Source organism: Nomia melanderi, chromosome 1 (assembly GCF_051020985.1).
Source record: "Nomia melanderi isolate GNS246 chromosome 1, iyNomMela1, whole genome shotgun sequence".
Taxonomy (NCBI): domain Eukaryota; kingdom Metazoa; phylum Arthropoda; class Insecta; order Hymenoptera; family Halictidae; genus Nomia; species Nomia melanderi.
Window position 1 is genome coordinate 4,343,858 of NC_134999.1, and position 11,630 is coordinate 4,355,487.

Genomic DNA, 11,630 nt, shown 5'->3' on the forward strand with positions numbered 1-11,630 from the left:
TGTACAATAAATATCCGAAAATCTAGTATTAAATAACAATATCTTCAGCATTAATTTCACTTTCTTTATGTAAAGTATAATATTCTACGCAAATATGCGACATTGATAGTAAACGTGTTAAATCATATCCAATTAAATAATGTAACCAGAATAATTTGCGGTGTCCCGCGTATCGTATGCTCCGCCCCATCCATACATAAAACAACAGTGAAATAATAAACGCGAGAAAATGCTGATTCGAAGGGAATACAAATTCGTATTTAAGGTAAATTGTACCCATGACAACGCTTTATTTGCGTTGGCGACGTCGTAAAACGGTCTTAAAGAGCCAACATTTTACGTAGCGATCCAGGAACCAATTTTCTTTGCTGCGTTTACCCACAGATGGTCCTATTGTTAAGTCTTTTCCGAGGGGAATATTGTCGCTGTCAGCGAATACGAATTTTGAAGCACCGTCGACTCCTAATCAGCACATCATCTTTTGTCCGACCGGGCACAATGTGCTCGATCTCCTTCGCGCGTTGTAACACGAGGTTCCTCGCATCGGCCATTATCAAATCGTAACCAAATTGTATGCTCGTGAACGATAACAACATTGAAAGACAAACAATTCACTTCAACCTATGCAATGTATTCGCGCAGTTACTATGCACTGTTTCTATTGTGAATAATAAATTTGTACAAAACATAAAAAAGGTCTTACTACTTTTTATAATATAATAGCGCGTGTAAATATCTATACATAAAAGTGAATATGTGTAACTTTCCATTTATGTAAGCTTTTAGAGAAAAAGAAGATCATCTTTAAATATTTTGTTTGTATTTTTGGGATACTAGATTTTTCGTGTCACGTGCAAATACGTGTATCAAGATAAATTCAATTGTACACGATATAATAATATTAACGATTACATAAAATCGAAAATAAATAAAATAATTCGTATCCTTTGTACCATTATCTTTTTCATTGATAAGATTACATCTTGTTGTTTCTTATTGCTTATCAAAGTGTTCATTTTTCTCATAAGGGATTCAGTATTACTTTCAGTTATACTTCTCGGTAGAGAAGAAGGCAAATACGATAGGCATTTATAATGAATGAAATAAAAATAGAAGATGCTATAAATTGTAGTATCAAAAAGAATATCCGAACAGAGTAAAAACAAATGAAAATCCGATTGGTTTGCTTGGAAAACGTTTCAGTGAAGCAGGATTCCGCACAAAAGAAAGGTTATTATCACAAGTCTCGTTCTGGGAGCAAAAAAAATAAGCTTCTCTATTTTCAAGAAAATCCGTCACATTCAATACGAAAAGCAGCTTCCGAGTGCAATATTTCAGTTGAATCACCAAACAAATACGATTACGTTAAATTATTTCTTTCATTCCTAAACTAGCATGACCTTGGACTATAGAGTTGTTTTGAAATATACTTATACATGATATAAAAACAAAGATAACAATCTGTTTAAAAAACTGAAGACCAAATGTACATACATTGATTAATTTACAACATTACGTTAATTACAGAAAACAATGAAACTTCGACTTGTTTAATCTTTGTCTATCACTAACACGCCCCATAAAAACTAAAAAAATTATCTTGTTTGCTATAGTTAATAAATTACTATATAATCATTATTAACCTTTTGCACTCAGAAGTTTCCTCGCCAAATATATTCATCGTTTTCTAGCGAAATATTCATTATATTCTTTACAACTAACGTAAATGCAAATAACATACGAATTAAGAGATAGAGCCATTCTCTTTCAACGTTTTGTGTATAACTACATTACATGTAAGGCGATTGCCTTGTGACGAATTTGACAATCACAAAAACGAAGGTGACAAATTTCAGGCATATTCTATACCTGTTTCTTCCAAAGTATAATTATTAATAACAAAAGAACAATATTTTATTTGAATTAAAGAGTCAAGTAATATTTATGTTTGTTAAATGTTTTTTAACACATTGACCACCACGAAAATTTAAATCGTTTTGTATAACATATCTTATCGTATCATAACAAAGGCAAATGATATTAGAATGAGATATTAATGTTTTGGTATCATAGTTCTTAAGTTATAGTATTATTTATTTACTCGTGTCACTAAACATTTCAATTTGATATCAGTTTCCTTGTAATCGGTTTCTAGTAATGTAGATGCAATTTCCACTTATTCGATTAAAATCTTCACTAGTCTGACATGTCGTCACATATATAACACAAGATCTAAATAATTACTAACTGAACTAACTGAATAAAAAACTAACTGAACATACACCCACGCTAAGAAAAAACCAGAAAATCAAACTTCGGAAACCGTTGAAAACAGAAGCTCTACGATTTAACCCCTTGCTCCACGATTCATTTCTCAACTATGGCCAATTCAACTACTTTGTCGTCAATAATTTATTGAGAAAAAGAGAAAAATTCTAGGCATATCCTAGTATAACGCTCCAAAGTATAACAATTGCTAACAGAAGAATAATATTTCATTTGAATTCACAAGAACTGAGTAATATTTACTTTTCTTAAATTCTATTTCAAATCTTCACCACGAGTTTCACAGATTATTGTAAAGCAAGGGATTAACGACTGCCGCGCCAAAAACGTTCGACTCGCACCGCAAACGGTGCAAACATGCATGTATCGTGATCACCGAATATGAGACGCGACATCGGACCGGTGCACCGTGATGCGTGCACCGCTATACGGGAATGCACTGTGCACCGCTGAAAGTGCCAATAACCCAGATTTACGAGGCCACTAGTTCACCCCGGTCCTCGAACAAAAGAAGGGCGCGATGTAGCCGGGCACTTGTGCGGCTTGCGTCCCTCGCCAGTTGAATTATCTACATCCGACGTAACCCTTTCGAGCGATCAGAAGCAGGAGCGCCATTCTTCGGGGTCGTGGCGGACATTTTCTCCCGGAGGCGTGCGAAACCAAGTGCGTTAGTTCTGTCGACTTTGCACCGAGGGGAATATCGTCCCTGTCAGCGAATATGTTTTATAGCGCAGCATCGCGCCAGGATGCGACTCTAGCAGGTACGCCGGCTGCTAGATAGATTGACCGAAGAGAGGATAGCTGAGAGAGGAGAAGATGGAGGAGGTAGGAGAGGGATAAGGGGTGCGAGAGAGGCAGGGGAAAAGGGAAAAGGAGAAAATAGATGCCGTATACCATCAAGCTAGGTGGGTATTGGATTTGTAATAGGGGCCATACGGGCTATAGGCACACCGCTCTTCCAACCCCCGTCCTACTTCCGCCCCCTGCACCCCACCCTCCTGCCGTCAACTCCACCTCACCCTATGTCGAAATTGCGAACCATTTTCTCGGATAGAAGACGTCGCAGCGGCGCAAAGTCTCCTGGCTCGACTGAATGCATTATTCGCACGAGAGAGCAAAGGGCTACCGGGTGTTCCTCGGTCTTACTTTTTCCTCACGGAGCCGCCCTCCTCGCAGGGAACGCGGTTGACCGGGTACGAAGACGGCGGGGAGGAAGAATCTGTTCGCGTTTTATGTTCCCGAGGACCGAACGTTTTCTTTCCCTTCTTTTTTTCTTTTCTTTTTCACGAACGTTTAGCTCGGCGTTCAACTAAGTAGTTGTGAAAATTTTCTGTTATTTAGATTGTGAGTAGTTGTGAGGAAATGTGTATTATTTATGTTGTAAATACTTGTACGTTTCCTATGGTTTGGGATGATAATGATTTTGCGGATCTGCAGTGGCAGATGGAGGATAACTTTTAACGAGTAGTTTAACCAGTTAACTGCGTTTGACGAATATGCACGTCATCTTAACCATTTGCAGTCTAGAAGTGACTCTCAGTCACCATTTGATGTGATATAACAAAATTACAAAGTGTTATATATATATATTAAGTTTTGTATAATGCATCAATATATGAAATATTTATATAAAATAGCTTTGTTTCTTAATTTACGTATGTTTTCTCATTAGCTTGTTTCAAATAGTGCCGTCTATGTCTCATCGGAAAGTGTCGAATATTTCCAATGAAAAACTTCCGAGTGCAAAGCTTGAAATGATACTAATTCTTTTAACGATGTATTAGTTATTTTTTCAGATAAACGTGTAATTCTTCTTTGTTTTGCTTTTGGTTTTTTTTAAATACACTTCAAAAAATACATTTCCATTTTGCAACTGAAAAAGTTGAGAAAATCGAATGATTTGTTAAAAATCTCTGCATTACAGCAACCCGAATTTAAATCATAATAAACAACAAAAGGAGCCATACAACACGTCAATATGGACAGAATAAGAGATATTAGAATAGGTATTAATATCTAATTAAACTTACTTGTGACCGCCTAGTTTCTTTAGTTATCTCATTATATTAAATAGGACACTTTCTATTCTTCCACGCTAAATTATTTTAATTTTATTAATTATCTTTAACCGTTACCTTTCGTCTAAATATAATCATCCCCATCGCTGCCTAAAATAGGTAGTACATGTACCAATAGAGAAAATTGTACGTGAACAGTATTCCGAACGAAAGAGTAACGATGGCTTTAAAATGTCGACAGGTGCTTATTTCCCCGGGACATAACAAGTTTTTGAAGAATTGTGCCCCCTGGAAAACGCGAAAATATAAAGACCGTATAATATTGCAGCACGGTGCTGGTTGGCTAACTGGCAAACACCGCTTAAAAACATCGTTGATTTACGTTTACTGTTAATTTATACCATTTTGCAGGGTGATTATGAAAATGAGAGAAGGCATTACCTAACTTTCTTAATTACTTTCCCTACCTGTGAAAGAGCGTTACACGAAAAGAAGGCTTTGCAATAATTTATTGTAATCGCCTGTCCGCTTGCATTTGAAAAAAAATCGAGTAAACCGAGTTTAATTAATTCCGACGAGGGATTTCATATACGAATCCATTTGCTTCTGGAATTCGAGAGATGCGTACGTTTTTGAAAACACAAAATTCGATTATATAAAATTATATAAACTATCTGTATGAATAAATTTTGATCCACGAAACTGTTTCCTTCGAAATGCATCATTTTCGTAAACTCAAATTTTAATTAATATTCTGTATTCCATCAGAGTTCTATTAATTTCAGAAACAAACCAGCCCTTCTACCTTCGTCGAAATGATACAGATGAAACCAGAATAATGAAAAAGGACATGATTCATAGTTTTCTTATGTAGAATGCCTATTTTCCTAAAAAGCCCTATATCTTGTCCAAGTTTCATCAACAGTCGTAATACGATTGATGTTGTTCCCAAAAAATTACAAAATATTCCAGAAAGAATAGATTCATCAAATGTTTTCCCTTCATTTCGAATGCCAAAGACGTTTCGTCGCTATAACGCAGTGGTTCTTAACCGGGGGTGTAAGAAAGCATTTTCAGGGGTGCGAGAGAAGTTTCTAAATTTTCGATTGAACTAAAAACAAAAGTCAGAAATCGCTTAAACGCGAGACAAGTTACATCTTACTTCTTTCGAAAAAGGAAACTCACTTAAAAAATATTATTATGAATAAACAACAACAGGGTAGCCAATAAAAACTGAAACATTAGTTTATATGTATATATGAAAATGTACGTGTTTATTTTTCAATAAATAAATTATCTGGCAATAAATGTAGTTTCCTAAATAAAGAAATGGAAACACATTTTTCTAGGGAATGCGAAAACTTATTTTCACACTCAAAGAGATGCCGATCACTGCAAAGGTTAAGAACCACTGCTATAGTGGCTCAGATCGCGAGACGGAGACGGAGAACGCAGCATTATCTCAAAAGAGAAAAAAGGCTGCGAGGAGGAACGAAAGAAGTCTCGGGGTTGGCTGCACATGCTGGGCACGTAAGTGTTGTTTATCGCGAAAAACGCTCCCAGTTGTCCTCAGGTTCGAATTGTTTCGAAGGAAAATAGGGATCCCCCGGTGTTATATCCCATTTCCCGGACACCGAATATACAGAGCGCGGCTTGATTATGCGCAACACGTATTCTCAAACACAATCCCGTGACACTCGTAACGCAGGTGGAATTCGAGGCTTCCTCCAGGCAGATAACTGAATTAATTAAGTCTCCTGCAAATGAGGAGATACCCATGTAACAAAAGTGAATTAACACTAATTCACGTTCGCGCATGTGATTCCCCGCCTCGCGACGACGTTCTGCTCTCGGACCCAAAAACGAAGGAGAAGAACCTGCCCGACCGAAGTAATTAAGCCAACGGAGGAAATTCACAGCGGATCGAAACACGGCAACCCTCAGAGGAGCAAAAAGTGAAATCAGAACGAGGAATTTCAAGCGTTTAGAAATAGATCTTCGAGCCAGAAAAAATATATAAATAGTGCACTGACAGACTGAGAAAAATTGATTCTTCTTCTTGTATATGCTGTCTTATATCGGATACGTAGAATAGTTTTTTATGTGTATCATACAGATAATACCACCGATGATAAACCACATAGTTTTAATCAAAATGATAGACGATATAGTTGAAACATAAAGGATTCCCCAAATACAACGGAAAGTATTCATAAACGGCTTTCGGAACGGAATACATAAAGAATATTTTTCTACGTTATGTAGTTATGTATCGTTATTAGCTATCCATCATTATGTATATATAATTTGAGTATATTAATATATTTAATATATTTTAACTTGAAAATATATTGATGCGTCCTTAATAATGTAGTAATAATTGGCCAATTTGAGGTGATCTGTTTGCTTTACAATAAAATGTATAATGAATGCAGTATTATACTATGTAGATAGATAGATTCTATAGCAGAGTGAATATAGCAAGTATCTATTTTGATTTCTTGTGTAATTTTTATTTAGATAAAAATTATCCAATAACGATATTTCATGAACGCAGAGACGTTGGTCGCGTATACGCAACGGTAGTACTCGAAAAATAAACTCTTATAGTGTCGAACAACGATATATCGTTGTTAGTAACACTTAATTTGGCAAGTTGAACAAGAAACATATTAGGAAATAAAGGGAGAATAAATTAATGCCAAATGAATTTCAATATTAGACAAAGTTCTCTTCCAACGAAAATAGTCAGGCACCATCATATACCGTCGGCAATTTTCGCAATTAATGATAACAACGATATACCGTTGTTCAGCACTATAAGGATTAAGAAAACAAAGCTATCCGACAGACGATATAATAAGGTCTTGTCTCTCTATCCGGTTAAACCCACTTACCGACAACATCAATCCCTATATCCCAAATAATATTCTAGATTTAATACATTAACGATAACTCAAAAAAGTTCATATTGAATTAAAATGTCAATACATTGTATTTGTCATTATCTTTATTTTTTTCTAAATTATTACACATGAAACAATAGTTTAAATTTACTGGTGTATTATAATGAAAGTAATATTCAAAAAGCTAGAAGAAAGCTTATACTAATAAATTTATAACTGCTATGCTATATAAAATCTATTAGTAACAGTTACAACAATTGATAAAGTTGTTAATAAAGGTTAAGCCTTTATTGTGAAAATTAATGGGTATGTCAATTTATATTATTACCTATATTTATTTTAATATTTAGTCCTATTTTTATTTTTAATTCGCCATTACTTGTAATTAAGTATTTGAAGATATTTAAGAATCATTAATTAAATTTAAAAGGTTACATTATGTCACTGTAAATAGGATAAGATAGATATGTATGTAAATAAAATATAAACTTACCTGTAAACTCGGGTGACATCCTAACTCCAGTAATGTTCGCACTACACCAGCATGTCCTTTATTCACTGCGATATGGAGGGCGGTTTGGCGTATCTTATTTCTCGCGTTTAAGTCAGCTCCAGCACCAGCCAGCAACGCCATTACACCCGGTTCATCTCCAAAAGCAGCATGATGTACAGCTCTATCGCCATCTTTATCCTACGTGCATAAAATTAGAAATTCTATTAAGATACACTTTTAAATAAATATATTTCACTATATATTATGATTAACTTTTTGATATACGAATATATGCAACCAAGTATTCCTGTACTTATACCATTTCCGTGTTAACATATTCAAGGATAAAAATTATTTGCATCTTATACTAATCTTAATTGAATAGGTATTGTAGTAATATAATCAGGTTAAGTTAAATAGAAAAATGTAAAATACACTCGCCCCTCAATTTACGCGGCACTTTTTTTACGTGATAAATTAGAACACTATTACCCGGTAGTTTTTATGTACTTTTGTTTTCTGAAAAATCATTATTATTATTTATTTTGTTAACTATATGGAATAAATATGTATTTCTAAAATTTATACCAGATTTTCTTTCCAATATTTTGTTTTCTCCTGTACCGACAGATCCTATTTACACGATTTTCATTCAAGTAAAACGAATCCACATGGAACGAATTTTCGCGTAAATCGAGGTGTAATACATTTCTATCAGTAATATATGATAAATCCATAACGTAATTATGATTCAACGAATATAAAAATATTTCTATATAACATATAAACCTAACTATAAAAAATACTCACTTCAATTTCTACATCAGCTTTATAACGGAGGAGAATTTTAATGACTTCTAAATGACCATTTTGACTTGCAGCTTGTAATGCCGTATGACCAGCAAATACCCCATTTACATCAGCTTCTGGTCTCTTTAAGCATTCTTCACACTTTGCGGCGTCGCCGTTTGCAGCAGTTTTCACCAATTCTTCATTAACATCACCCGAGACGTGTGTTTCAAATAATTTTTTTAACAAAGCCGATAAACGTTCTATAAAATCAACCATATATAAGTTCTCATATATCCACAGCTTAGAGAAATAATTCTAAGAAAAAAGAATAATCTCTCATAAATATCTTTCAAAAGTTCTATACCTCCGCTGCTATTTCCTGGAACACTGCCGTCACTACTTGCTACCTTCGTGACCGCCTGAGGATTGTACGTCCAAGAAGTACTGCAAACTTCTACTTTCAAGTCTCCATCATGGTATATTTGCAGAACTCTACCAATCTTTCCCATAGTCTGTCCAAACACGTAAAAAATATTAAAATTAACTTTAAATTTCACTGTTTTCTACGCTTTGACATTGGTACATACTAACATCAACAATTCATAAGAATATGCTGGACAAATATGATTATAAATAAACAACAATAATTACATATATATTATGATTAGAGATTAATTAGAAATTAAATTATACATAATCAAGATAGATAATACCTATCCATTATATTGTTATTTTTATTAAACATTTATTATGATATGTAATTTTTATATCATATAACGATTTTAATTGTTCCTTTTCGTAAAATGTCTCAATGAAATGTTATAACTATAAGTATAAATAATGAGCACATTACACATTACACAATAAATTTTTAACATTAGCACAGAACTAAATATAATTATCTAAAGAACACAAATATCTTTGAATAGAGTCATTTGTAATTTCCTATTGTAATTTTTAATTGTAATTTCCTATAGAACAGATAAATACAATTAAACTATCAAAGATACGTACTGGTGCCATTGCTTCAGCCCACTCTCCATGACCACGTTGAAGCAATTTGATCTTTTCTAAGTCATTGCAGATCTGTACTAAATCTCCAACAGCGAATGTTTGATTATCAGAACTTGAACTAGTAACTGGTACTGGTATTTGTACTTTAGTCAACACAGCAGGATTAAAAGTCCACCGATTTCCGCTTGGATATGATACAACAATATCGTGATCTTCATCAATACCAACAACAGTACCTGTAGTTCCAAGGCATTCAAACATTCCATCCGTCCAACCACCATGTCCATGCTGCAATGACTGTACTATTTCCAATTCTAAATCTACGTTAACCTATAAATTATATAATTAGTTAACCATTTTTTGTATTCTCATTGTATAAATGTCTATTATAACCATTTTTTCATTATAATCCTTCATTACCTGATCTCCAATTTGTAAACCATGTGGACCAGTTCGACCTGGACCTTGTTCTCCTAATAAAGGCAAATGATCTCTATATACTGTCTGACCTTTGGCATCATTGACAACTTTCAAATCCGCCTAATATATAAAAAAAACATTATGTATTTATGCTATCATTGTATATTAACTTTTGTATATTAACTATATTGTACATTATCTAATTTACAATCTAATTGTAAAATATGTATATTAACTTTTCATACTAACCATTCCTTCAAAGCCAACACGATACAAATTTTTTGCACCATTATCCCATATAACATAAGCTGCGGAACGTGGACTGGCAGCTGACCAATCTTGAACTTCGTTAACTTTGCCTCTTCTGCCATTTCCACCATCTTGATCTTCCCACTGCCAATCAACACCTCGTACAACTCTTGCACCAGGAAATATACCACGAATTGCAATCTACAATCACACATAATTTTATATTATAAATTATAGTATATTAATGCTAATCATATAACATTTAAATACAGTAATTTATACCTTTTTACTTTTACGTCTTGGCTCTAATAAAACCCTCTCACTACCAGGAGTTGCAATACGATAAAATCTATGTCTCAGATGATGTTTATCCCCATGATAACAAATAGAGCATAGATCATAATTGCCACATTCTGCACACTTCCAACGAATTCCAAAAATTGGCTGTTGCCTACATGTGTCGCACATAGTTCCATCATGTTTTACACCAGTTGGAGCTGAATCTAAAATTCTCAGATCAAAAGCACCAGAACAACGATAGTTGGCTGCTGTTCCATTGTCCCATACAACAACAACTTCTTCTGGAGACTCAAAATTTCTAACAGTTCCTACATGACCTTCTCCTCCATCCTACAAAGTAAAAAATGATATAATTATTTTTATGAAAAATTTCATTATACCACTTCCATAACGCATTAAAAAAAATTAAACAAATTAAAAAAAACAAATACTATATTACAAATAAAAAGAAATAAAAATACTAAAAATAAACTCATATCCCAATATGCAATGAAAAGTATTTATTTGTTATTAAGGTGGTACAAATAATTTTCATGGGCAAAAGCATATAAAATTTCAACAGGACCTATTGACAAACTTCAAATCTGAATAAATTTAAATTACAAGATAACCTCAAAAAACAGACATTTAACTGAGTTTCAAATTTTATATGAATATGAAATTACATTATATATTGAAAATAATAATTAAAATTATACACATAATTATTTAGAATGAATAATTAATAAATAAATCGCAACAATACAACAGAAAATAACGATTAATTAAGTTAACCTCTTTACTAACCTGTTTACCCCATTTCCATTCAGGACCACGAATAACCCGGGCACCGACACCCTCCATCATAAATCGCGTTGTACGAGTACCGGTACTCGTACCTGCTTCCATAATTCATTAACACGGAATTTTCTGCTAAAAACACAAAAAACTTAAAGATCCAATAACCCTACTACACACCAACACTGAAAAATACCGCCATCTTAAACTAATGTCAAAACATGTAATACCAACTTTATACAACTTAAAATTTTTAGTTATTATAAAAACATCAACATAACACAGAGGTGCTAACTTACCCCTCACACTAGTAACTTGAAATAGCGTTCCCCCGAGAGCAGTTCTATGTGTGTTCCTATGTGTTTTCACAAGAAA

The 11,630-nt window shown here is 33.8% G+C and overlaps 1 protein-coding gene across 11 annotated transcripts in view; it reads right to left on the reverse strand.

The window, feature by feature from the left end:
• The window catches only part of LOC116430223 (mind bomb 1), a 676,416-nt gene extending 664,946 nt beyond the window's left edge, over positions 1-11,470 (reverse strand). For all 11 annotated transcript variants that reach the window (XM_076372772.1, XM_076372786.1, XM_076372762.1 and 8 more), the window contains exons 1-8: positions 11,265-11,470; positions 10,461-10,808; positions 10,179-10,379; positions 9,930-10,049; positions 9,510-9,839; positions 8,860-9,007; positions 8,514-8,755; positions 7,704-7,901 (exon numbers count right to left, since the gene is read on the reverse strand). In XM_076372772.1, coding sequence (XP_076228887.1) covers positions 7,704-7,901; positions 8,514-8,755; positions 8,860-9,007; positions 9,510-9,839; positions 9,930-10,049; positions 10,179-10,379; positions 10,461-10,808; positions 11,265-11,366 — 1,689 coding nt within the window. In that variant the 5' untranslated portion in view covers positions 11,367-11,470. The remainder of the gene's footprint in view (positions 1-7,703; positions 7,902-8,513; positions 8,756-8,859; positions 9,008-9,509; positions 9,840-9,929; positions 10,050-10,178; positions 10,380-10,460; positions 10,809-11,264) is intronic.
• Positions 11,471-11,630: the final 160 nt, after the last annotated feature.